This window comes from Aphanomyces astaci (genome assembly GCF_000520075.1).
Source record: "Aphanomyces astaci strain APO3 unplaced genomic scaffold supercont1.12, whole genome shotgun sequence".
In the NCBI taxonomy this organism is placed as follows: domain Eukaryota; phylum Oomycota; class Saprolegniomycetes; order Saprolegniales; family Verrucalvaceae; genus Aphanomyces; species Aphanomyces astaci.
The window spans coordinates 513,196-537,572 of NW_009798275.1; the positions used below are offsets into that span (position 1 = coordinate 513,196).

General features: G+C 55.1%; 13 protein-coding genes across 17 annotated transcripts; 7 read left to right on the top strand and 6 right to left on the bottom strand.

Annotated features, from left to right (window-relative positions):
- Nucleotides 1–158: 158 nt before the first annotated feature.
- H257_06218 (hypothetical protein) lies at nucleotides 159–1,887 on the bottom strand. The gene has a single exon (XM_009831363.1). It carries the CDS (start codon nucleotides 1,858–1,860, stop codon nucleotides 241–243), a length of 1,620 nt encoding a protein of 539 aa, XP_009829665.1. The 5' UTR covers nucleotides 1,861–1,887; the 3' UTR covers nucleotides 159–240.
- A 39-nt stretch (nucleotides 1,888–1,926) lies between these two features.
- H257_06219 (hypothetical protein) lies at nucleotides 1,927–3,929 on the bottom strand. The gene has a single exon (XM_009831364.1). It carries the CDS (start codon nucleotides 3,810–3,812, stop codon nucleotides 1,998–2,000), a length of 1,815 nt encoding a protein of 604 aa, XP_009829666.1. The 5' UTR covers nucleotides 3,813–3,929; the 3' UTR covers nucleotides 1,927–1,997.
- A 531-nt stretch (nucleotides 3,930–4,460) lies between these two features.
- On the top strand, nucleotides 4,461–5,692 carry H257_06220. Of its 2 annotated transcripts, XM_009831365.1 has the most exons (3): nucleotides 4,461–5,024; nucleotides 5,102–5,242; nucleotides 5,290–5,692. In XM_009831365.1, exons 1-3 carry the CDS (start codon nucleotides 4,466–4,468, stop codon nucleotides 5,625–5,627), a joined length of 1,038 nt encoding a protein of 345 aa, XP_009829667.1. In that variant the 5' UTR covers nucleotides 4,461–4,465; the 3' UTR covers nucleotides 5,628–5,692. The 2 variants fall into 2 exon arrangements, with proteins under 2 accessions (XP_009829667.1, XP_009829668.1); XM_009831366.1 differs by having other exon boundaries at nucleotides 5,102–5,692.
- H257_06221 (secondary thiamine-phosphate synthase enzyme) lies at nucleotides 5,620–6,541 on the bottom strand. Its single transcript, XM_009831367.1, has 8 exons — nucleotides 6,482–6,541; nucleotides 6,401–6,437; nucleotides 6,311–6,336; nucleotides 6,143–6,243; nucleotides 6,034–6,084; nucleotides 5,950–5,981; nucleotides 5,814–5,906; nucleotides 5,620–5,766 (listed from the first exon to the last, which is right to left on the bottom strand). Exons 1-8 carry the CDS (start codon nucleotides 6,518–6,520, stop codon nucleotides 5,675–5,677), a joined length of 471 nt encoding a protein of 156 aa, XP_009829669.1. The 5' UTR covers nucleotides 6,521–6,541; the 3' UTR covers nucleotides 5,620–5,674.
- Nucleotides 6,542–7,007: 466 nt separating this feature from the next.
- H257_06222 (hypothetical protein) lies at nucleotides 7,008–8,360 on the top strand. Its single transcript, XM_009831368.1, has 3 exons — nucleotides 7,008–7,552; nucleotides 7,598–7,720; nucleotides 7,767–8,360. Exons 1-3 carry the CDS (start codon nucleotides 7,042–7,044, stop codon nucleotides 7,883–7,885), a joined length of 753 nt encoding a protein of 250 aa, XP_009829670.1. The 5' UTR covers nucleotides 7,008–7,041; the 3' UTR covers nucleotides 7,886–8,360.
- Nucleotides 8,361–8,532: 172 nt separating this feature from the next.
- On the top strand, nucleotides 8,533–9,617 carry H257_06223. Of its 2 annotated transcripts, XM_009831369.1 has the most exons (3): nucleotides 8,533–8,847; nucleotides 8,906–9,277; nucleotides 9,335–9,617. In XM_009831369.1, the coding sequence occupies exons 1-3, from the start codon at nucleotides 8,559–8,561 to the stop codon at nucleotides 9,553–9,555; spliced, it is 882 nt and encodes a 293-aa protein (XP_009829671.1). In that variant the 5' UTR covers nucleotides 8,533–8,558; the 3' UTR covers nucleotides 9,556–9,617. The 2 variants fall into 2 exon arrangements, with proteins under 2 accessions (XP_009829671.1, XP_009829672.1); XM_009831370.1 differs by having other exon boundaries at nucleotides 8,906–9,617.
- Nucleotides 9,618–9,768: 151 nt separating this feature from the next.
- On the bottom strand, nucleotides 9,769–11,890 carry H257_06224. 2 transcript variants are annotated; one of them, XM_009831371.1, is made up of 6 exons: nucleotides 11,393–11,890; nucleotides 11,236–11,328; nucleotides 11,101–11,187; nucleotides 10,910–11,050; nucleotides 10,130–10,843; nucleotides 9,769–10,077 (listed from the first exon to the last, which is right to left on the bottom strand). In XM_009831371.1, the coding sequence occupies exons 1-6, from the start codon at nucleotides 11,816–11,818 to the stop codon at nucleotides 9,883–9,885; spliced, it is 1,656 nt and encodes a 551-aa protein (XP_009829673.1). In that variant the 5' UTR covers nucleotides 11,819–11,890; the 3' UTR covers nucleotides 9,769–9,882. The 2 variants fall into 2 exon arrangements, with proteins under 2 accessions (XP_009829673.1, XP_009829674.1); XM_009831372.1 differs by having other exon boundaries at nucleotides 9,769–10,843.
- Nucleotides 11,891–12,703: 813 nt separating this feature from the next.
- H257_06225 lies at nucleotides 12,704–14,296 on the top strand. Of its 2 annotated transcripts, XM_009831373.1 has the most exons (3): nucleotides 12,704–13,056; nucleotides 13,110–13,316; nucleotides 13,372–14,296. In XM_009831373.1, exons 1-3 carry the CDS (start codon nucleotides 12,808–12,810, stop codon nucleotides 14,281–14,283), a joined length of 1,368 nt encoding a protein of 455 aa, XP_009829675.1. In that variant the 5' UTR covers nucleotides 12,704–12,807; the 3' UTR covers nucleotides 14,284–14,296. The 2 variants fall into 2 exon arrangements, with proteins under 2 accessions (XP_009829675.1, XP_009829676.1); XM_009831374.1 differs by having other exon boundaries at nucleotides 12,704–13,316.
- A 210-nt stretch (nucleotides 14,297–14,506) lies between these two features.
- Nucleotides 14,507–16,415, top strand: H257_06226 (T-complex protein 1 subunit gamma). Its single transcript, XM_009831375.1, has 5 exons — nucleotides 14,507–14,583; nucleotides 14,633–14,694; nucleotides 14,749–14,959; nucleotides 15,014–15,384; nucleotides 15,434–16,415. The coding sequence occupies exons 1-5, from the start codon at nucleotides 14,556–14,558 to the stop codon at nucleotides 16,352–16,354; spliced, it is 1,593 nt and encodes a 530-aa protein (XP_009829677.1). The 5' UTR covers nucleotides 14,507–14,555; the 3' UTR covers nucleotides 16,355–16,415.
- Nucleotides 16,416–16,562: 147 nt separating this feature from the next.
- Nucleotides 16,563–17,894, bottom strand: H257_06227 (hypothetical protein). The gene is made up of 3 exons (XM_009831376.1): nucleotides 17,133–17,894; nucleotides 16,960–17,069; nucleotides 16,563–16,905 (listed from the first exon to the last, which is right to left on the bottom strand). Exons 1-3 carry the CDS (start codon nucleotides 17,841–17,843, stop codon nucleotides 16,737–16,739), a joined length of 990 nt encoding a protein of 329 aa, XP_009829678.1. The 5' UTR covers nucleotides 17,844–17,894; the 3' UTR covers nucleotides 16,563–16,736.
- A 208-nt stretch (nucleotides 17,895–18,102) lies between these two features.
- On the top strand, nucleotides 18,103–20,130 carry H257_06228 (hypothetical protein). Its single transcript, XM_009831377.1, has 10 exons — nucleotides 18,103–18,308; nucleotides 18,365–18,492; nucleotides 18,546–18,693; nucleotides 18,749–18,809; nucleotides 18,861–19,015; nucleotides 19,089–19,187; nucleotides 19,253–19,412; nucleotides 19,463–19,564; nucleotides 19,629–19,688; nucleotides 19,967–20,130. Exons 1-10 carry the CDS (start codon nucleotides 18,109–18,111, stop codon nucleotides 20,087–20,089), a joined length of 1,236 nt encoding a protein of 411 aa, XP_009829679.1. The 5' UTR covers nucleotides 18,103–18,108; the 3' UTR covers nucleotides 20,090–20,130.
- Nucleotides 19,867–20,935, bottom strand: H257_06229 (hypothetical protein). Its single transcript, XM_009831378.1, has 2 exons — nucleotides 20,494–20,935; nucleotides 19,867–20,435 (listed from the first exon to the last, which is right to left on the bottom strand). Exons 1-2 carry the CDS (start codon nucleotides 20,907–20,909, stop codon nucleotides 20,123–20,125), a joined length of 729 nt encoding a protein of 242 aa, XP_009829680.1. The 5' UTR covers nucleotides 20,910–20,935; the 3' UTR covers nucleotides 19,867–20,122.
- Nucleotides 20,936–21,046: 111 nt separating this feature from the next.
- H257_06230 (hypothetical protein) lies at nucleotides 21,047–24,369 on the top strand. The gene has a single exon (XM_009831379.1). It carries the CDS (start codon nucleotides 21,135–21,137, stop codon nucleotides 24,270–24,272), a length of 3,138 nt encoding a protein of 1,045 aa, XP_009829681.1. The 5' UTR covers nucleotides 21,047–21,134; the 3' UTR covers nucleotides 24,273–24,369.
- Nucleotides 24,370–24,377: the final 8 nt, after the last annotated feature.

Genomic DNA, 24,377 nt, shown 5'->3' on the forward strand with positions numbered 1-24,377 from the left:
AGTATGTATACCCACTGAATAGGTAGTATTCTGAATCGTGTGCAGTGTAGCCTCGTGGTCTTGATTACTATACTATGCTCATCTAATGGAAGCTGTACAGAGATGAAGAGGTGGTCTCCTCCTGCCTTCTCGACACGGATATGAAACACCACAAACGATGAGATAACGTCATAGCGTCGTTCAAAGTGACGTCAACCCCCCAAATTCGATGGTCATCGTACTCGTCTCTTGTCCACAAACTTACGCTGCAGTGGCCTTGGCTTGTTGAATCCACTTGGCCACATGCTTGAGCTCATCCTTTCGCGCTCGCTTCACGCCGGGGGGGTCCAACGGATGTGAAAACATCAGGTCCAAGTGATGGGCGCCGCCTTCGACCCGCACGGCCACCACGGACGGATTCAGGTCCTCCAGCACCCCCATGCCCGCCCACGGGTCGAGGTTTCCATTGGAAAACACAATGTTGCTCGACGCGCGCAGGGCCTTCCGGCCCCCGTAGACTGTCGTGGCCCACTCCGGGCGCAGGGTGACCCCCCACTTAGCCAGGCACCGGGCGGCGTCGGCGGTCTGGTCATGCACGTCGAGCCAAAACATGTCGCCGATACCTTGGTCCTGGGGCTGGTACAGTTCCGAGCAGAACAGGTAGTCCCAGAAGTCTGCGTCCACTTGGCTTTCATTGGACGGGGCGGACCGGGTGTAGCACGGCTGGTCGTGGGTGCTGTTGTAATACACGCCAACGCTGGCTCGCAGGGCGACCAAAAGGGAAAAATTCCCCGCCTCGGTCAATGGAAACGTTGGCGCAAACGGTTTACACGCCTCGCGCACGGGAAACGCAGGCAGGACACTGCCCCCGTTCATAATGTACGACGACGGGTAGGGAAAATTCCCCATCGCCAAGTAAACGAACGACGTTTTGGCCCATTCCGGCACGGACAACGCATCGTCCTCGCTTAAGAGTGCACTGCAGAGACCCAGCCCATCTTGGATTGACGCCCGGCCGGCGGCGGTGGTCGCTGCGTCGAACAAAACGTCCCATACACGCTTGACGTTGGCCGCGCAATTCGCGGCAGATCCGGCGGCCGGGCTGGCGTCGTACGTCACCAGTTGAGAGAACGCCGTCAGGTTCGCCGGCGGAGACTCCCCCACGAAGGACAGAACCGGCGCGGACGCGGCCACGGCGCCGTCGATCACGTGCGGGTACTTGATCCTGAACCACGCGGCCAGCATGCCTCCGTAGGACCCTCCGAACGCAACCACGGCGCTGGACGTCGCGTTGAGCGACCACTTGATGTGGCCAAGCAGCACTGCGTAATCTGCTAATGCTTGCTCGGAGCTCAAGTGCTGCAGATGGCGCGCTGCGTCGGCCGGAACCGACTTGCCAAAGTACCGGTGCTCGGCAAACACGAGCAGCGCCCCAAACTCGCGCGCGTGTTCCCACATCAGCCCCGTGTGGTTCAGGTACAACTCGACGTCGGCTTCGTTGCCGACGTAGAAGAAGATGGGGCCGGCCGACGACTGCTGCCAGAATTCGTCGCACACGAAGTAGCGTTGGCTGTAGGTGTCTGGGATCGCTTCAAAGTGATTCAACGTCTGGACAAAGTATGATTCCGTGCATCGAGCGCGAAGATCCCCGGTGAAATTCAACGCAGGAAGCTCCGAGAGAATGGTGGACGATAAATTCGATCGAGAGGTGGCGATGGGTGCGGCGTACGGCAACGCTATCGTGCGTGCCACGTACAGGACCGACCCGATACATAGAGCTGAAAGGAGACCGATCGTGATGGCTGCTTTGTCTGAGGATGACATGCGCAGCATCTTCTTCGCGCGGGGACGACCTGTGAGCAGCGGGGTGCTGGCCTGCATGATCTCAAGCGCATTCACAAATTCTGGAAACATGCCAGTCAGTTTCTCTCCAACTCATTTCTATTTCGTCCAATCATCCTTCATAATTTTACAATCTTCCTGTTGATTGGTTGAAATACATAAATTATTCACGACGGTTAAAGATCCGCCTCGGTCTTTTGGAGGATGAATCGCAGTCGCGCGGGCTTGACGAGCGACTTCAACAGCGTCGTGGCCCCTTCCAAGTCGAGGGACGACGTGTCCATGTTGTTCACTCCGACCAAGATGTCGCCCATCTGAAGGACGCGGAGGTTCTCCGCCTCTCCTTTGCCCGTGAGGCGACTCACGACTACACTCGATCCACTCTGCTTCAGCGTCATGCCCAGCGGTCCCGACTCCCAGACGATCTCAAGCATGGGCGGACCCGCCGACAGATCGCTTGATGCCGGCGCGGCGTGCAACCGCGTCGCCGACAACCCCGAGTCGTCCAGACCCGAGTCTGTGGACATGGTGGACCGCGGGACGAGCTCCTTTGACGAATCCGATGACGATAACATCAACGGTTCGTGGGGGGCAAGAGGCGCGACGTGGTCGTCGGCTTCGGGGGCGTCGGACTCTGTTTCTTCGGCCGTCGCCTCGTCCACGGCGGTCCCGAACGGTTTGGTCGGAGAGCAGCTCACACACAACACCTCGTCGCTGCTGGCCACGGACGACGTGCGCATGCTGCTGGCGCTCGCCTCGACGTCGTCGGCAGCCGGGCGGTGGAACACGAGCGTGGCGGGTTTGGGCACCGCTTTGAGGAACTCCATCGTGCCGCGGAGGCCGAGTTCATGCACGTTGACGTTGGACACGGACACGAGGCGGTCGCCGACAGAGATGAGCTTGCATCGCGCGGCGAGTCCATCGTCGCCATTCACGCGCGAGACTACCATGGTCCGACGGGCATTGTCCTTCTTGAGGGTGAGCCCCAGGGGACCGGATTCCCACACGAGCGAGTAGTCCGACTCGCGGCTGCTCACTGTGGGGGTCAGGGGGGGGTCCAACCCCCGACGCGAGGCGGCAGGCGGGAGTTTCCGTCGGAATTCAAGAAGCACGGGCTTTTTCGCATCCCGCAAGAGCACGATCGACGCCTGGTAGCCCAAGTCGATGGTGCGGTGACCTTGGATGGACACGAGCTGGTCAAGCGCTTGGATCTGCGCGAGCGATGGGGGCGCCATGGCGGCGGGTACAGTGCGCTCCTTCACGACGGGGATGTTACCTAGCTTGATTATGCTCACGCCCAACTTGAGCCCTTCCTGCCACTCGATGGAGAAGACCATGTGATGGACGTTGTTCGGGTCGTCCAGGTCTCTGCTCGCAATGGACTCGTTCATGTCTGTAGACACGAGCGACGGCGCGGCACTGAATCGACGTGGGTTTTGTTGGGGAAGGGCGTGCTCGGACAAGGTACTACCTTCAACGGAGCGCGCGGGAGGGGCAACTACTGACCGCGACGACGACCCGAACGTGAGCACGATCGGGTAGTCCAGCGCACGAAGGCGGTCCATTGTCGCGTCGAAATTGAAGCTCGGCTCACCGTTGGTGGCCAGAAGGACATCGCCGACGCGGGCAAGTTGGATCACTTGGGCCGCCGCGTGCTGCTCGATGCGACGGATGACCGCGAGGTTTTTCGAGTTGCAACGGAACGCAATCCCCAGGGACGATGTATCCCACACTATTTCATAGTCGGGACGCGGCGGAGACTGGGGGAAGGACGCTTCTGACGGGCGTGACAAGTAATGATCCGCTTGCATGGAGTGCCGACTTGGTGAGATATGCGACGATGTCGTTAGCGTCGAGGAGGGGCCTCCAATTACGCTCCTTCGCCGCTGCATTTGGCGGGATACGATGCTGGGACGTGCCGTGAGGCCCGTGTTGTGCATATCAGCGACTGGTGCCCGATGCTGTACCTTGGACCAGTCGAGTAGCGACATCACAACGCTTGGGGATTATGAACGGTACTTTCAGTGTCAAACGTGGCGTAATTGGAACGGCCGAAAACACCAACTGTCTCCTCCGAGTCTCGTAATAATAATACCCTGATACAGTAATCAAGTTTAAAGGTGCAAGAATTCGTCCATTGACAACATCTGTCAACTTGTAAAAACAGGTCGCCAACCAGTTGGAACGGCCGCATTATCTGAATTCATGACTATGGCGACAGAGTTTGGGTTCTCACAACACTTAGTACATGTCGTGGCCGGGGCACATTTACAGCACGGGTAGCAAGGCTACTTATTGAACATCGCCATTGAGATTCAGCGCTGAAACATATGGGGTCCATTGATTTCATGGCTCGCAGCATGAGGTGGCATCGTAGGCCACATTGGAATGGCAAGAGGACGTCCATGAATGTGCGCTCGGTACAGTCCACATTCATGGACTGCTGTACGTCAGAAGAAGGTTCGTTCGCAGTGTAGCGCATCAAACTACCAATGGGAGTACTACCGGTGCTAGCGTTAGGTTGAAATTGTGGGCATTTCTCAAGGTGGAGACCCAAAAAGTTGTGATTGCGACGGTTCGATCAGATCGCGTTATCCGGATTTTCTCCGGTTAGAGTCTCATCCGCACACTGGCAATGTTGCCGATGTCTGCATGGCTCCCATTGTTGGCGTCGCTCGTGACTTGCACTGCGACCATCTACTACGTCTATCAACTGCGTGCTGCTGATAGTGAGTCCACACAGAAGAACGACCGCCCAGCTTCACGGGAAGTGCGATGCACTACACAGCGACGCGTCAAAGTTAGCAGCTTGGCCCAAGCCGATGTGCCCGAGGTGTTGCGGCCGTCGTACTACTTTCGCCATATCCGCGACTTCAAACACTACGACCTGTTTCAGAACTCCACGAATGTCTTCGATGTCCTCGACAGACTTCATGGCTACGTCGAACGGTGGTTGGATGGCTACACTCCGGACAAGTCCATGACGACGGTGGTGACACCGTGCAAGGTCGGCGAGGTGAGCCTGACCTGCTCCGACGTGTCCGTGACGAATGCATGCACGATCCTCAACTACAGCACCACCAGCCGTCGGCGATTATGCCTCGACGAGGGCGTCCGCATCATGGGCGGCATCTTCGACGTCACCGACGGGTCCATCTTCCTCGGCAAGAACGTCGTGGTAGAGCCCAACGTGTACATCAAAGGTAAGGATCCATTCCAGTGCCCAGCATCGTCGGGCTTAGGAGCCTTCCATGTTCTTTTGTATATTGAACGCTGGTAGGCCCAGCCATCATCGGGGACGACACCGTGCTGCGCTTTGGGGCGTACCTTCGCGGCGACGTGGTCACAGGCAACAATTGTGTCATTCGATGCGAGATCAAGCACGCCGTGATCATGGACAAGGCCGAGCTGGGCCATCCAGGTCCACCCCATATATGTCCAGCCAAAAGCTCACTGCGTTATGGGCAGGGTACTGCGGCGACAGTTTGATCGGATACAAAGGCCACTTTGCCAACCAAGTGTCGACTGCAAACCTGGCGCTGCTGGCCTCGTCGTCGCAGGTGGTGACCGTGAACGGTGTCGCGTACGACACTGGCCGACGTAAAATTGGCGTCGTGCTGGGGGACGAAAGCCAACTCGGGTGCAATGTCGCCACCGACCCCTGCACGTTGATCGGAGTCCACACGGCAGTGTACCCCCTCACGAGACTCAATAAGGGCGTGTACGGCCCCAACGAAATCGTCAAGAACAAACCACTGGAACATGGCATCGTCGAACGCTGTCAAGTCCGGCCAGCGGTGGAATAAAGTAGTATACTAGTAGTACTAGTAACGTTAGTAGTACTATTGTTGGCTTAACTGGTCAATCCGGTCAACGTCACCACGATCTTGCGGTTGTGGCCGTGGCCCCACCCCCCGACGTCCCGATGTTCACACAAGTAAACTCCTAAACACGTCGAGGTTAGGGTTGTTCTGGGGGAGAATCAGACAGACCTTGCCACGTGCCCAGGTTGAACTTGCCATTCGTCAGTGGCACTTGAATGGACGCGCCGATGAGGGTGGACTTGACGTGCGCGGGCATGTCATCTACAGTGCACGAATGGGTTTCGAGAGGACGAACACGACGTACCATCGCCTTCCATGGTGTGGCGGAACAGATCTCTACATTATTTACGTGTTTAGAACCAACGGAATGATATATACGTAGACAGACCGGTTCCAGCTCTCGGGGACGATGCGATTGATAGCGCCTTCCATGTCAGTTCTACAGACATGTATGTGAGTAGGAACGAGAATGGATGGGTCTTCGTCGGGGAACTCACCGCACGTCCGGGTCGCAGTTTTCGTTGAGCGATAACGACGCAGACGTGTGCTTGACGAAGAGCGTTGCCATGCCCACTGTAAAGTTGCGGATTTCAGGTACCTAATTAAATGTAGATAGGTCGCCGGTGGTGCTGAGAGGATGGCGGTGTACAGGCAGACAGACCCACCTGCTTGTACACTTCGTCCGTCACCACTGGAACGACGTGTCTTGTGAGACGACAGCATTACATCGATTACTATTGTCAGACATAACGTACAGTGAAAGCCGCGCGACGGTGCTGTAAGAACAATCTCCTACGATGGGTTCTTCATGTAAGTTTGCTTCACTTGTAGAGTACCTTCTGGAACCACGCGGACACTCCCGTCTTCATGCTCATGGTTGGGTGAAATGCAAATTGGCCAAATTCTACCCTAACCGCCATCCGTTGCACAAATTGGTAAACCCCGAAACCCCGCAAGCACTAACACTGGAAGGTTAACGATTAATCAACCTTGAGTTAACGTGAACGTTATTATAATAATTTAAAGTGTAAATACTACGTAGAAGTAGTATTGTGCTTTGCACCTTTTTTGGCAATTCCAGGGTTAAATTCATTGTTTAAAAATTTCTCAGGCTTAAATAATGTCTAAAGTAACTTGAATAACGGTTGGGTGCGTTGTTTAAAGTTACTTCATCTAATGCGATGATTGGTTGGTTGAAGGTGGTGCAGTAGTAGACGACATACCCATACCTATAACGTTACTATAATAATATGTGTGCGTACTTTCTCCTCGATGCAACTGTAGAAGGCACAACATACAAATGAAACGCTCAAACAAACATTCCATCGTTTGTATGCAGGTCACTCACAATTCAATCACACTCCCAAAAGCAACAACGGCATATCAAGGCAGAAATATGATACACATCGGTGCCCGTGCAATTGCGCGACAGACAGTGCAATGGCGCGGCCTCGGTGCCAAAACATCATCACATGTCCGTCGTTATTTCTCCACCACAGTCGACGAGCGTGATAAATCCACCACGAAACCGAAGGAGGCCGTCGCAACGGCCCCCGACCCCCCCCTGACTGACATGCCGGACCACCAACTGCAGCGCATCGTGACGAATGTGTACACGTCGGACGAGAGCACTGGGAACGAACCCCCACGGGAAGACCGAAACGAGCCCGACCATACTCCTGATGACAGGACAAACCTTGCCGATTTACCCGGTCAGCAATTGCAGCGCCTCGTGTCGAACGTTTACACTGTCGTGGAGGGGGACCTCAAGTCGTCCTGGAGTCGCGTGCTGGCTGTGCAGACCGTGACGGACAGCCGCCTGCGACAGAACGCGTACGTGTTGGCGCAATTGGGCACGGGCATCCGCGTGGCCCCCAACCCCAACGCCATCGAGGCCGACGAATTGCGTACGTGGCCCCCCTGTCTAGAATTCATTCACAGTGTACTCGCAGTGGACGATGGCAGCAGTCGCCTTGAAACCGAGTTTCCGATCGTTGGGGGGCAAGCCAAGGCCAAGGTGTGCGTGACGGCAGTGATTGACGCGGGCAACTGCATGCACTACTCTCGGTTTCTATGTATGCGACGTTTCTATCGTTGTCACGGGTTGAAATAACTTTGTAGATGTGAATGACGAAACTGGAGAGACCATCGATTTCATGTGCCCCATGGGCCAACTCACTGGCATCCGCCTCGACTCCGACTACAAAGAGATCAAGACCCCGCCCCCCAGTGTGTTTTGAGGCAGCCCTCGAATTGTATTAATAAAACTCCAACACAAAGTCTGACCAATATATGTTGTTAAGCCCAGTGGCTTCCTCCTCACGACCCCCGACGACCAGCATGGCCCCACTCCAACGACCATGCATGGATGGATTCTGCTAGGCCATGTCGTGAAGCAGCCTTGGAATGACAGCGTCGCATTCGTGTCGACACCCCTGTAGTGCAGCCGCGGCCTCCTCGTCAAGGCGTAGCCACTGTAATGCTCCAGTTGTGGTTTCTAGCCTAGTTCCTACCCGCAGCTGCCGCGTCAACATGGACTGAATCAACATCAGTCATCGCGACTGTCCTTGTGTTGCTTCGGCACGCCATCGCAGCATTCGCTGGTGCGCCCCTTCCGACGTGACCATGTGGAGCCACATCCAGCTCGCCGACGCGATCCCGATCTTCACTGCCGGCCAAGTGCACTCTGCGTTTGCCACGTATTGACGATCTGGCCTGTGAAACCGCCGATTCAAATAAAATCAAGTACCGGAGTACTTAGTAACTTACTGTTAGTATTAATACTAACATATGAACCCCGAAACCCCGAAACTGCAACCCAACCACTCTGAATGTGTGTCGCTGCGGATTGATGGTCGTGGAGGAGTGCAGGTCAATCGAGTTTTCTGGACGCCACTGCAAATAATCGGGCCGATGTTGGCACGGACTGTCGCTCGACGCACGCCAGCGATGGCCTCCTTGACCAGATCGCGCATGGTCCCGCCTACCTCCATGATGAATGCCGTTCTGGCACCCCAACAGTACATGTTGCGCTCGCCAACTATCCCCCAGCTGTTGAAGCCGTTGGCAATCGTCCCATCTCGTCGATACTACTCGTCCAACAATTTTGACGACTGGCGCCGCAACACGTCTCTGGCAGACAAGATCAAGACCGGCGCTGTCGTTGTCGCCGGACTTGGCGTGTTCACCCTGGTGTCGTCCGGTACATCTTCCTCTTACGCTACATGGATAGACTTGAGTGAATCCTGACCACGTTGTAGCCGCGTTTGGCTTGTTTATTACGGGAGCGCTCGGTCTAGGAGCGTACAGTCTGTACCAATCGTTTCGTCACCGAGGTGCATTCCGAGCGTTGCAGCAGCAGCATCCGTTTTCGTCCCCTGATTCACCGTTTGGGTCCATCTTCCATCAGCTGTCCAAACGACAACGCGGCGCCTCGCGTGGGATGCCCCTTGTCGCCACGGGGTTGATGACAGGACTTCTTCGCGTCTTCGGCGGCATCTTTAAGCAGTCATGGAACCGCGTTGTCGCGGTACAGACCCATGTGGAGGCCACGCTGCAAAAGCATCCGTCCATCCGATCGCAGCTTGGGTCCAACATGTCCGTGTCGAGTCCCGACCAAGTGACTGAACAAAGTATGCGATAATGATGGTCTATTTGGTAGCATTTGACCAACATTCGTTGACGTGTAGCGGTGAATGGCGTCGGTCGCCTGGACGCGCGGTTCCCGATCGTCGGCGGTCGCCATCGCGCGTACGTGGTGGTCTCCGCTTCCATCGACGCCACTTCCAACCGGTTGACCTACCACAAGCTCACGTACGTCAACGCTTCCACGGGCGAGACGCGGGATTTGCTGCAGGAGGGCGGCAAGGCGTCCGTCGTGTTGGACGCCGAGTACAGGGAAATCCATTAACCTATGTGACTGAACCTGTGGCGGTTGTTGCTAAGTGTTTACTGAAGAATTCAGTACTGTAATGTACTACTAGTAGGTAGTAGTTAGTAGGCTTCACAGTGTTATCACACAGTAGGCCCAATGTGTATGTATGTATGGCGAGTCGGAGAGTTTCGAAGTGGATTCAAGTGCCCCCTTTTGGTGAATCCTTAGCCTACCACGTCATACACTGTAATTAAACACTCCCCCACACTATAACTTGATGTGAAGATGCAATGGACATTTGAAACATGTGCTACATATATATATCTACGCAACCCGTCCTATCAAAACTCCATCGGGTGCAGCTTAGGACCGGCGGTGGTGGTGCACTGGAAACGATCCGAGACAGCGCACGTCTTGAGTCGTCGAGCGCAGCGCCGCAAGCGCATCCGACACGTGTCTGTCGTCTCGGTGGCCGTCCAGCTCCATGTAAAACCCAAACTCGCCCGCGGCGGCACTGCGCTGGAGAGATTCCAGGCACGTCATGTTGACGCCGTGGGTCTACAATCAATATCCGCCGGTTGTCACATGAAACTTACATGCGACACTGTACCTTGAACACTTGCAGGGCCGAGAGCAGCGACCCGACCTCGTGCTTGACATTGACGCACAGACACGTCTTGTCGTTGCCTGTGGGGGGTTGGACCGACCGACCGACGACGAGAAACCGGACCGAGAGGGCCGGCGGCGGCTTGGAGATGGCCGACAAGTCCACGGGGGTGTCGAGCACATGCAGGTCTGCGGCCTTGGCGGCGTCGGCGGTGGTGACGGCAACGGCGCCGCGGAGGCGCTGGGCGCATCGTGCAGCTTCGTCTACGCTCGCCACCTGCACGACCTTGGCGCCACTCCATATACGGTCCACGATCAGCCCAAAGCCGGCCTCCGCCGACGCGGGCATGTACACGGCGGTCACGTCCGCCGGCGGCACCGACGCGCTCGACGTCGCAAGGACAAACGGCCGCTGCAAGACAGTTTCCGCCGTCACGACGAGGCCGCTGGCGATGAGCAGGAGCTGCGCATCCTTGCTGATCCCGACCTGGGAGTCTTCAAATGCGACGAGGCCGAACGCGGTTTGATGCGCCACGACGCTGGCAAACACGTCGGTCAGCGTCCCGACGGGGTAAAAGTTGCGCTGGTTGGCGAAATGGGCGACGGCGGCCGAGTGGGCAAAGCTGCCGACGGGGCCGACGAACGACACGGACGGATGATGCAGACGCTGGAGCAAGTACGCGACTTGCACTTGTTTGGTCAGTGGCATGACAAAGTTCTGGGAAACAAGCACCATGGATGATGAGACTACGAATCATGTGGGACGAAGTGGGAAGGAATGTACGCGGTAGAGATCGGCGATGACTTGCGGATCGACTTTGCAGTGCTCGATGGAGTTGGAGTTGTCGTGGATGGTGGTGGTGGTGTCGTCAACAATGTCCTGACCGTACGTTGATGCCTTGAAGCGCACCCGCATGACGACTTTCTACTCGCCACGATACATGAGATCTTAGCACATGTCATGCCTACACGTACGTCTTCCACGGCCAAGTTGGTCAGCGCGTCCATGATGCCCTCGGCGTCGTTGGCCAGGATGAGCGCCGTGTATCGCTTCGTCTCGGCCTTCATGGTTAATGTCAATGAGGACGAAAGAAGCAGAAGAAACGTTACTTGGAATTTGGCTTCGGCGATGAATTTGCCGAAATGGATGCGCTTGCTCAACGCTTGCAACACGGCGATGTCCGCGTTTGCCGACGATCCGAACTAGGGTGACGGATGACGTTGAAAGCACAGTCAGGAATGGGATGGACAACATGTAGCTTCGTACGGTAGTGTGGTCGTCGCTATCGTGCGTGATATGAGGCAAGAGCTTTTCGAGGTAGACACTCATGATTTGGTCGTTGATGTTGATCGTGTTGGGGATGAGGACAGACTGGTAGTCGAGGGGTGGCAAGATCGGGTCGGGCAAGAACGACGGGAAGAAAGCATGCTCGTCCGGCGACGTGTAGCGTCGGTTCAGAGCGTGCAACCTCTCTGTTTCGCTGAGCATGAACTCGAGGAAACTGCCTTCGAAACCATTGTACTTGCCCTTGAAGCTCAGCAGCGACGCCGTCGCGTCGGCCCGCTTGCGGTAAATCGGTGCATTGCGGAGGAACTGCGCGCGTTCGATGAGAGAAAAGATGATGGTTTCTTCTTGGCGGATCAGGACGTTGCGGTAGTCATCCAGCAGGACTTTCTTGGGTGTCGCGGTCATGTTGCGTGATTTCGAGAAACGATCTTTGGCGAGTATTACACAAAAATCCTTTTTTAATTAGGACCACCAAGCACCTATTTTGACCTAAATTTAATGCCGCAATCACCTTGATTAACGTTCAAAATAGGCTTGAAGTCCTATATTCAAATAAAGTCCAACTCACGTCCCTCTGTGGATATTTCTCATGGCAGTTATTGTGGATGCACACAACGCGCAATCGCTGGACCACCGCCGCCAGTGCGCCGTGGATGCGCTGCCTGTTCTTTGGTACGTTTACTTGTTCGTGAAACCCTGAATATTGCTGCGATCTACTTGTACTCTACAATATACAGTCATTATGAGTATCGTGAGTTTTCGATTCCAACAGGGGGGGCTTCGCATATAACGTTAACTACCCGTAGGGCTTCCTTGAAGTGTCGTTGACGCACGGACCCGAGATGAGTGTTTGGCATGGGTAAATGAGCGTATGGCAATTATCTTGTTCCCCTCAAGTGCTTACATATAGTAACGTACATATCGATAAGCGATTGGCGGCCTTTGCCATTCAGCGCGAGTTTGGGGGTATCCTGACTATCAAGTGCATGTCCTGGAGCAAAATCTGAAAGTTCAAATGACCAGCGATGGATTATTATTGATACCCCTTGTCTGTAGGCACAAGCGCGCCAAATTTCGTGATGGCGGGAACGCCGATTCAATTCTAGGTTGGTGTGAATGTTGTGCAATATATCCGAATTTGACTGTTTCAAATGTGGGAGAAAGTCCTAAATAGGATCAAATTCATCGGATGCCGTGAATTACATCGAGTAGTCATGATCGTCCCCACCAATCAAACTCGCCGTTTCGACTGATTGGTCACACGACCGAATGATGGTGCAAATTGCATACCAGACAAGTAACGTTTGGACGCAAGGCGACCTGCGCAACCTGAACTGGCTACGCAACCTGAACTGGCTACGCCCTACACAAGGCATCCATCCACTACTCTCAACATGCCCTCCAAACCCTCTGCAAAGAGAGCTGCGGCGAAATCTCGTGGCCATTCTGCCAGCGGTGCTTCAGCAGGATCGTCCGAGATCTTAAAGATCATGTGCTCAAAAGACGCCTTGTCCAAGGCGTTGATGGCATCTCAAAGCCTCCAGTTGAAAGACCCCAAGATCGTGCAGTTCATTAACAAACCGTCTCAGCTTCCTTCGTGCCAGGCACGGCTTCTCGCGGCGGTCGTCGTCGGACTCGACACGGTACTCACTCTCCGTTGCCGCTCACTTACTTGACCTGACGACTCTACCCGTAGGAAACCAAGCCAGAATTCAGAAAGACATCGACGCCCAACGCCACGTCCTTGCTCCAGGTGGCCGTCCGCGACGTCCACGGCAGGGAGGACGTGTTTCTCTTCGACCTGCTCGCGCTGTCCCCTTCCCATTACGATCACATGCTGGCCGACCTGTTTCAGAATCCAGCAATCCTCAAGCTCGGCCAAGGTCTCCTCAACGATCTGAAGGCACGTTGCACACTGCCCTTTGCCACTGTCAAGTAACGCTGTCTTTGGCCCTTAGGAGCTCACTGGAGCATACCCGTCGGCATCTTGCTTTACCAAAATGCAAGGAGTGGTAGAAGTGAACGCGCTTTTCCGGGAGCTGGAAGGCCCCACGCAGCCCATGATGAGTCTGCAGAAGCTTGTGTACTACTCGCTCAAGCGCAAACTGGTCAAAACGCACCAAAAATCCAACTGGAATCGTCGGCCGCTGGCCCCAGGCCAAGTCACATATGCGGCGTTGGATGCGCTTGTCCTGATGTGGATCTTCGATGATATGTGCGCGCGCATCTGCCAGCTCCGTCCGGCCTTCACGGCGGCGGGCATCGCCACGGACCTGGACGTGCTTGTTCCCGAACGCTACGTCTGCCCTACTTGTAGATCCGTCTTCAAGTCGGACCACGCGTTCTACAACCACAGTAGCAAATGCCGCGATCTGGGCCAAAAAGAAGACCGACCATGCAAATGCCACACGTGTCCGCGAAGGTTTGTGTCGGAAAGTGCCTTGGCGCAACATGCCGCGCATTGCGCGACCAAAGCGAATGTGTCGGCGGTCGTGGTCGAAGATGTGGCTCCGTGTTACTGTGGACGGACCTCCGGGGGAGCGCAAGTGCATCGTATGTGCGAAGCGTACAGGATGTTCGCGTTGGCAGACCACGACAACGTCCATGTGTGGTCATGCGTGGACTGCGAGAAAGCGTTCGATGCCCCGGAGTTGCTCCTCTACCATCATGGCCTGTGTCGCCGCGAGATGGAAAGCAACCATGCCAAACACGTGCGCTTTGACAAATCAGACAGCGACGATGGGCCCTCGATCAAGCGGCCAAAGTATCGTCGAACGGCCAGCGATGACTTCACAGATTCAGCCGAAGAAGAAGAACTGTGGAGTCAAGTCGGAAAGTGTGGCTATGATATCGATAACGAAGGGACATAATTCAATAGACACGTATTAATACAAGTTGTTCTATTAATAACTGGAAGTCTGTCCATTCCATATTTGTTTCGCTGAAAACCTCTATAATATAATATTCGTAGGATTCGTGAAAACTATTTTAGTTTGTCGAGTCGTTTGAGTTGTCTTGCTTTTTATATGCCATCTTGAAAATATAAAAACCTTAGTAGATTAAAAGTGTGGGGCGAATAATAATTTGTGGATACAACCGAGGGCCATTTCTTTCGACCTGCGTGCCGCCCCACCCGAACAAGATGATGCAAGCTCCGGTCATGGTCCTGAGTACGACATCTACACCGACGGGAACGATGAGGTCTCACGATCCATGTAGACACGAACACCCAGCGGGAAACTGGACGCACTGCCCAACTTGGCAACATCCAAGCCGCCAAGGTATGGGCTGTCGAGGCTTACCGTCCACTCGCTCCATTAACATCCGCAACTTAGGCCGTGTCGGAAATCGTGCGCACAACATTGGGTCCCCGAAGCATGTTGAAGATGCTCTTGGACCCCATGGGGGGTATCGTGATGACGAGCGATGGGAACGCCATCCTTCGTGAAGTCGATGTGTCCCATCCGGCCGCGAAGAGCATGATTGAGTTGAGTCGCGCCCAAGACGAAGAGGTCGGCGACGGCACCACGTCGGTCATCATCTTGGGTACGTAGTTTCTTCATGCATGTCCATTCACCAACTCATGAACGCATGCTTTAGCCGGGGAAATGCTCGTGGTCGCGGAACCTTTCCTGTCGCGCCAAGTCCACCCCACCGTGATCATCCGTGGGTACCACCAAGCTCTTCAAGTGTGCTTGGAAACCGCCCAGCGCATGGCCAAGCAAATCGACATCCACGACAAGCCTTCGATGCGCAACTTGATCATGTCGAGCGTCGGCACCAAGTACTCGCCGCGCGTGGGCAACATCGTGAGCGACTTGGCGCTGGAAGCGGTGCTCACGGTCATGCGCACCAACTCAGTGACGGGCAAGAAGGAAGTCGACGTGAAGCGATACGCCAAGGTGGAGAAGATCCCTGGCGGCGAATTGGAAGAGTCTCGCGTCTTGTCGGGAGTCATGTTCAACAAAGATGTACGCCGACACGTCCGTCCTCATGTATCTCTCACGCTCTTGATACTAGGTGACCCATTCCAAGATGCGCCGACGCATTGAAAACCCCCGCGTGCTGCTGTTGGACTGCCCGCTCGAGTACAAGAAGGGCGAGTCGCAAACGAATGTAGAGCTCACGAACGAACAAGACTGGAACACACTGCTGCGTCTAGAAGAAGAGTACATTGAGAACCTGTGCGCGCAGATCGTGGCCATGAAGCCCGACATTGTGATCACGGAGAAGGGCGTGTCGGACCTGGCGCAGCATTACTTTGTCAAGGCCAACATCACATGCTTCCGCCGGCTGCGCAAGACAGACAACAACCGCGTGGCGCGGGCCACGGGCGCCACGGTCGTGAGCCGCGCCGACGAGATCCAGGACTCGGACATTGGCACCAAGTGCGGCGTGTTTGAAGTGCGCAAGATCGCCGACGAGTACTTTGCGTTCTTTGAGCAGTGCCAGGACCCCGGCGCATGCACGATCCTCCTTCGCGGCGGGTCCAAGGACGTGCTCAACGAGATCGAGCGAAACCTCCAGGATGCGCTCCAGGTGGCGCGAAATGTGGTGTTTGAGCCGCTGCTGCTGCCTGGCGGGGGGGCGACCGAGATGCGACTGGCCCACGAGCTGCGCCAGCGGGCACATGAAGTGGTCGGCGTCGAGCAGTGGCCGTTCAAGGCGGTGGCGGACGCGCTCGAGGTGATTCCGCGCACGTTGCTGCAGAACTGCGGCGCCGATGTGGTGCGGGTGATGACGGCGTTGCGCGCCAAGGTGGCGGCGTCCAACGGCGGGTGGGCCGTCGACGGCGTCAAGGGCGTGGTCGTGTCGTCGGAAGAGCTGGCGGTGTGGGAGCCGTTCCAAGTGAAGACGCAGACGATCAAGACCGCCGTGGAAGCCGCGTGCATGTTGCTGCGCATTGACGACATTGTGTCGGGGTTGAAGAAGAAAAACTAAGACCCATATGACTAGTAGTAGTAGTACGACACACACAAACACCAATATACCGTAACTAGCCTTTCTAGACTTTGTAGGGTAGTAGTAGCAACCAACCACACAAGCTAGTAGTACTAGGTATATTGTGCACATTTGGACTTGACCGAATCTAAGCTTGTACAAACTATAGTATACAAAGATTAGTATATATCAATGCAGAAACTCGACAGAACGTGATTTGATTGGCTTAGGTCATTATTTCATCCATAATTAATTCATCCAATAGATTTGAGAATACTAGTCGCTTCGATGATGGCATGTCGAAGTCCTCCTGTAGGTAGTTTGGACGAGGGAATATGTAACACATGTGTATATACACGGACGACGATTGGAAATTGCATGCTTATTCGGCGGTGGTGTCGTCCTTCTTGAGGTCGCCGGGGGACTTTCGCAGCGCCTTGACGCGGCGCACTTGCATGCTGTAAATATCTTGTTTGTCCAAATGGATGCGCCCGATCTTGTCGCCCGTGAGTTCGTCGCGCTTGATGTTCTTGAGCTTCTTGGGGGCCAATCTACAACCACAATGCCGTCAGATCCCCATCGATAGATGCAAACACTCCACGCACTCTTTGGGCTTCTTGCTCGCGACCTTCATCATGTCGGCCGAGCCAAACTTGTGTCGGCGGAAACTCAAGTCAAACCGCGGTCCCATCTCGTCCAGCTCCACACGGGGATGCTGCGCACGCATAAGGTTAGTTGATGACTCAATCTTTTGTACGTATTGTCAACAACCACGTACTGTGTCGGTAGTGAGCTGGAACGCGATCGAGTAGTGGCGGAACAGCACGCGGTTGGCGGCGGCCGAGCACACGATCACATGATCCAGACCTTTCAAGTTGATGGCCGACACGATCGTGCCGCGGAACATGTCGACGAGAACGTTCTTGAGCTTCTGGTACGGCTCGGACGAGTCCCACTCAGCCCCCGAAAACAAAAAGCACGGCTTGGAGCCTGGCGCCATCTTGCTTTTGCATTTGAAGTCGTCGATGCCCTTAAAGTTGTCAAAACCCATTTCCAACATGTCCATGATGTGTCCGTCAAAGGTGCGGCCAAAGATGATGTTGTTCGGGCGCTTCTTGGTGCTGCTGCCGAGCACAAACAGACTCGTGTCGTTCTTGTGCGTCAAAAACTCGATGCTGTTGGGGTCGTCGAACGGATGGAGCTCGTTCTTCTTGGACAATACCTTTGCGTCAGGGGCCTTGATCATCTTCAGGTCGCGGAGGAGCTGGTTCACGGCTTCGTTGGTCTTGTTGCCGCGCAACACGAGCAGCTGCTTAGTGTTTTCAACCAACTTGGCTTCCTTGTTCTTGACGGCGCGCACCACCCGCGCCTTTTGGCGCTTGGCTTTGATGATCGGACGTTCCTTCTTGCCCTTGGCAGGAGCGGCCGCAGACTTCTTCTTGGACGGCGGGCCAGGAGGCTTTGCCATTCGCTTGGGGATCTTGGCCATCTTGTATTCAGGAGTAGGTTGCGATGACCTTGAACTCCTTTTGGTTGGTTGCGGCCTGGTGGTTATTATTGGCTGGCTCGCCACAACCCCAATTGGCCAATCCGAGGGCTTATCCGGACCTATTTTCGGGCTATTTTAGCCAATTCATGGCAAATAATCTCACTTTTATAGCCAATTAGAATCCTTTTGAACGTCATTTATTATCCAATCAGCGTTGATCTTTGGGTTTCCGGATTGCATCCGGATACGGTTCTCATAGGCGACGATGAAAGCGCGGACAGCGGGCATCTTCGCCATCGGGCTCATCATCCGCCTGGCATGTGTGCTGTGGGCAGAGTACCAAGATCGAACGATGCCTGTCAAGTACACGGATGTGGACTACGACGTATACACTGATGCGTCCCGAGAGATCTTGCAAGGCAATTCACCGTTCGACCGCACGACGTACCGCTACACCCCAATCTTGTATGCTCGACTGCATCTATCTTGGAAGAGTGCTCATGATGGCGACGTGATCGTAGGGCGTACATGCTGCTTCCAAATGTATACTTGCACGAAGCATGGGGGAAGCTTCTGTTTGTAGCGAGCGACATGATCGTCGGGTACCTCCTGTATGCAATTTTGATGATGCGGGCAATGCCGGAAGCATGTAAGTTGGCACTGCTTCGCTCGTGTCAACTTACTTGGTCACTGAATGACTAGCGGCCATCAACTACACGATGTGGTGGCTGTACCATCCGTTCTCGATCAACATCTCCACTCGGGGCAACGCCGACACCGTCGTGGTGCTGCTGTGTCTCTTGACCATCTACTTTTTGATGAAAAAGCATCTCGTCGTGGCTGCAGTCTTGTGCGTATATACTCAATGTCCTTGGCGTTGTTGACACCTCATGCTGCGTGTACAGTTATGGCTTGGCGGTGCACTTCAAGATTTACCCCATTGTGTATGCCCTGTCGTTCCTCGTTGTACGTCCCTGCGCCTCTCATTGTATCCAATCATCATGTGTGTCCATGCAGTTCCTCGACGAAGACTACGACAGCTCCATCAAGCCCATCCAAACGACGGCGGGAGTCGCCGCCAAAGCGTGGCACTGGCTGAATCGCACTCGACTGGCCTTTGGCCTTATCAGCGGCGGCGTGTTTGTTGTCTTAACTGCCGGGTTCTACCTCATGTAAGACATAGTGGATATAAATGATTCATAAAACATAGATGAATTGGTATAAATGATTCATTTATCCAAATAGATACGGCTACACGTTCGTGTTTGAAGCGTACTTGTACCATTTCACCCGCACGGACAACCGGCACAACTTTTCCATGTACTTTTACGACCTGTACCTTCGGTAAAGTACTCTACTTCCTCTGGGACGACTCGACTTGTGGATACAACACTCATTGATGTATGTAGCTACGGCACCAACAGTGGGTTTGTCGTGGGGCTGGTTGCGTTCCTCCCGCAGTTTCTGACGCTGTTTAACATTTCCCTGCGCTGTGGCAAGGACATCATGCACGCCCAATTCCTCTTGACCATGGCGTTTGTCGTGTTCAATAAAGTTTGCACCGCCCAGGTAAGTACTACTACTCGTACACGGTGGACAACTTATACGGATGGTCGCAGTACTTTTTGTGGTATTCCGCGTACTTGGCCCTCGTGCTTCCGACGACCGACCTCAAGGGATGGCAAGGCGCGGCCATCATCGGCGCTTGGTTTGGCGGCGAGGTCGGTGGATTGCAATCGATATGACGTGGCAACCTGATGGACGTGGTGTGTGTGTGTACTGTAGTTGCATTGGCTGTATTGGGCCTACGAGCTGGAAATGATGGGCCGCAACACGTTCTTCCCGGTAAATATATTATCCTTTTACCCAAAAATTTTGAACTTTTGTGCTGATTTGCTAAATCTACCGATCGATTCTTTGTACTGACGTCTCAACATGTGACACTAATTTCATTCACACACTAATTCAATGTTGAATTGGTCGAAGTGTAGTGGACAATTGGATTGGCTACTACATTCGTGTTCTGGGTTTTGATTGGTTGATCGATATTGTTTCGTGCCTTGACTATCCACCATCATTCACCATCACCATCATTCTGGGTTGTAACGACATGCAATATGCAGATTTGGGTGGCGGGCCTTGGGTTCTTTGCCGTGAACATTGGCATCATGGCGCTGTTTATTCAAAGCCACCACCACCACCCGTTGTTTGCCCGTGGCATGATCGTGCCGTTGACCAAAGGATAGCAACCCCATAACGCTCTTGAATATAGCTTACGACTACACCAGGCTATGTTCGACCACTCGCTGCGCAATGCGCTCGGCCTCGTACAGAGCGGCGTCGAGCTGCGCCGCCCGCGTACCAGACTCCTTGAGCCCTTGGAGAGAAATCACATGCCCGTGGTTGAACCCCACACTTTGAAAGACAGACTCAACCAGGGCGAAGGTCGTGTCTTGCTCGCGAATGTCGCCGCCTGCGGACGAGATCAACACGAACGTCCTGCCGGTCACGAACGGCTCTTGGGTAGCTTGGGAGTAGGTGAGGTCGGGCTGGACCACGCAGTCCATGTACTGCTTGAGCACGTACGGCACACTGCACACATACATGCGTTGGATGAGATTGTGAATGGGAGAAGGGAGTTATTGCATACCTGTGGTTCCACACGGGAGTCGAAACGACCACGCAGTCGGCTTCCAGCAGTTCTTGCGCCAAGTGTTGAATCGGCGAGATGGTTGCCAAATCGTCGGACGTTCCTTCGCCTTGCAGCACGCGGTAGGTGCTGCGCATGGTATCTTTGCAGAACTTGGGAAGATCGGGAGACCACAAGTCGCGTTCGATTACGCGGAACGGCGTCTGTTGTCGACTGCTGCTGTTGACGACGATGTTCTTCTTCTGGGTCCAAGCTGCACGAAGCGACTGCTGGTGCACACACGCCATGAGACCCATGGACACCACGGAGGTTGCAGAGTCTTCCGAAATGCTGGCATTGAGGTGAAGCAACGAAATGGACCGCCTTCCGATGCCTAGTGGCATGGCCTTCCTTCCTCCGTGACGCAGCAGCATCATGTGAGTGAGATGCAATTGCCGCGAGCGATTATTTAGCAATGTACGTACGGATGTTTCGTACATTATTGTACAATGTACCAGTCCAAAACCTCCATAAATTTAGTATTTCCAGAAACTATAAAGAATAGGAGGTCTGCAAAGTCCTTCACTATTTAGCGGTTGCCCCGAAATTAGTGTACGTTCCGTCCATTCTGCTGCCGTCGTCATTGCACAAGTGCACAAAGGATGTCTTCAGATTTGTTTGCCGATTGGCATGAGGACAGGAAGGAGCGGGAGGTCACCGCGTCCCGGGCGCCTGCACCTGCCAGAGGGGAGTACCAATCGCCTTATGTGAACGCTTCGTCCAACAGCAATCCGTATGCTACCGCGTCATCGGACGACGATGAGCCGATCCGACTCGCTGCATCCAAAGCTGGCGGCCCCCGCAACGTCGGCGGTCGAATTGGCAATCAGAAACCCATGTTTGAGCTGCGCCAGCACGGACTCAAGGTGAGTCGCCGGAAGAACTTCACTCCTCGATGCATCAGCGTGGGCAATGGTGTGATGGCGATGGGGTCGGCCGAAGGCACGGTGCTGCGGTGCACGGTCGAGTCAACGGACTCGACACCGCAGTCGATTGAAGAGATCATCGTCGAACCCAAAGTGGCCATCGTGTCAGTCTTCCTTGATCCAAGCGGGGGACACATGCTGTTCAGTTTGGAGAACGGAAGCAACTACTATCTTCACACGAGCACGAATCGGCCGCGCAAGATCACGAAAGCGCAAGGTCGCATCACGTGCGTCGCGTGGGACCGGCAGCATGGGTCTCCCGCCAACTCGGAATCGATCCTCATCGGGACGGACGCCGGCGCGATCTACGAAGCCGAGTTTGACGGCAAGGAGAAGAAGATGAACTGCGTGTACGCGATCACCAAACAGGGCGCGATCGCTGGCCTCGAGTTCGAGCACGTGGACGCGACGCAGATCTACGTGCTGATGACCACGTCCGGCGCCATCCAGCGTCCCACGCGCATGTACCAGTTCCTCGGCGGCCCAACGTTCCAAGCGCTGTTTGCTTCGTATCAATCGAGCGACTCGCTGCGCTTCCAGGAGATCCAGGGCGACGTCACGACCGCGCAGCTGTCGACGTTCTCCAAACACGAGCGCGAGCGCGCCAAGTGCTTTGGGGTGCTCACTGCCCAGGGGGTGTTCAACGGCGAGTTTGCCATCTCGGCCAAGAGCTCCATCGACAACATCTGGATCAACTGCGACATCCTAAGCTTCCCGCACCAGGGGGAGAAGAGCCCCGTGCTGCCTGTGGCCATGGCCATGACCGAATACCATGTGATCTTGCTCTACTCCAAGTTCGTCCAAGTGCTGTGCAAGCTGGACGGGTCCATCGTGCTGGAGGAGTCGTTCGACCCGCGTGTCGGCACAGTCACCGGGCTCGCGTACGATCCTACCTTCAACACATTCTGGATCCTCTCGGAGCGCCGCATCCTCGAAGTGCTCGTGCTGGACGAAGACCGCAACATGTGGGCGCTGTACCTGAATAAGGCCCTCCATGGCGTCCACGACAAGGGCCGCGCGGACGTCGCTCGTGACTTCAACCGCGCGATTGCCGTCTGCCGCGACGCCAGCACCCGCCAAAAGGTGTGGACCGCGCACGCGGACGCCATGTTTGACCGCGACGAGTTTGAAATCGCCGCCAAGCTGTACGTCAAGAGCAGCCGGTCGTTCGAAGAGGTGGCGCTGCGCTTCATGGAGGCGGGGGCGACGGCGGGGCTGCACCTGTTTCTGCTCAAGAAGCTCGCGCTGACGCCCGTGGAGGACAAGACCCAGGCGACGGTGCTGTGCACGTGGCTCGTGGAGCTGTACCTAGACAAGTTCAACGACTTGACGGCGCTGAGTGAGCAAGACGTGGACCGGACCATCGACTTGCACGCCAATCTTCTGTTCGAGTTCAAGCAATTTCTCCAAGATCAGAAGCGTCACTTGGACCCGACGACGACGTTCAACCTGATTGCATCGCACGGGCGCACGGACGAGCTCGTGTTCTTTGCGAGTCTGATTGAAGACTACGAAAAGATGGTGACGTATCACATCCACCGCGGCGAGTACGGCGCCGCGATCGAGCTGCTGCGGGGCGCGCCGACGCCCAAGGTGGAGGAGCTGTACTACAAGTACTCGCCCGAGCTGATCGTGGCCAAGCCCAAGGAAGTGTTTGACGCGTGGCGGGCCGCCGAGTCGCTCGATCCCACGCGGCTGATTCCGTCCATCGTGCGCCATGTGCACCATCACAAGGACGGCAACGCCCGCAGCGTGTTGGAGCTAGCGATCAATTTCCTCAAGTTTGTGATCGACCAGGGCCACCGTGACGAAACGATTCACAACTACATTGTGTTTTTGCTGGCAAAGCACCCGGACGAGCGGCAGCTGATCAAGTTTCTGCGGCGACCTTCGTCGTCAGCATCGGCGGCGCCGCTGTACGACCCGGCGTTTGCGTTGCGGCTGTGCACCCAGCACGAGAAGAACCGCGCGTGCATTTACATCTACTCGTCCATGGGGTTGTACCAGGAAGCCGTCGAAAAGGCCCTCCAGGTCGACGTCAAGATTGCAAAGGAGATGGCCAGCATGCCCGACGACGCCGACGTCAAGAAGACACTGTGGACGCTCATCGCAAAACACACGATCGACGCGGGCGGTGATATCAAGGAGGCCATGGGTATCCTCAAGGAGAGCGAGCTGCTGCTGATTGAAGACATGTTGCCGTTCTTTCCGGACTTTGTCGTGATCAACGACTTCAAAAAGGAGATTTGCCAGAGTCTACAAGCGTACAACGATCGAATCGAGCAACTCAAGGGCGAGATGCGCGAGTACACGGACTCGGCCGAGCTTATCCGTGAAGACATGCACAAGCTGCGCAAGCGATCGGCGTTTGTGAGCGGCAACCAGCGCTGCGACCTGACGGGGGACAACATTCTCGGCAAGGAGTTCTACTTGTTTCCGTGCGGCCATGCATTCCATGCCGTGGCGCTGCGCCTCGAAATGCAGAAACATCTCAACTCGTTTCAGCGCCAAACCGTCAAGCAGCTGATCCAAAAACTCAACGAACTCTCGGCCGACGACGCCACCAACCAACCGAGCAGCGCGTACCGGCGCGCGTGGAATGCGCTTACAAATAACAACAACGACAAGACGGCCGAGGCGACGATGGCTGCGATGAAGGGCAACACGAACGAGCGCGACGTGGTGCAGCTCAAGCTCGACGAGATCGTCGCGGCCGAGTGCATCTTTTGCGGCGAAGTCATGATCAAGTCGATTCATACGCCGTTCATCACGGACGAAGACGAGGCGCGGGAAGGGGCCGAGTGGCGGATTTAGCAGACAAACAAATAGGCAGTGTGCTTGTACCCCACATGTCGTCGCTAAGAGAATATCCTACGAAACATAATAAATTCACACGTTTGAGACGACCGGATGTGTCTA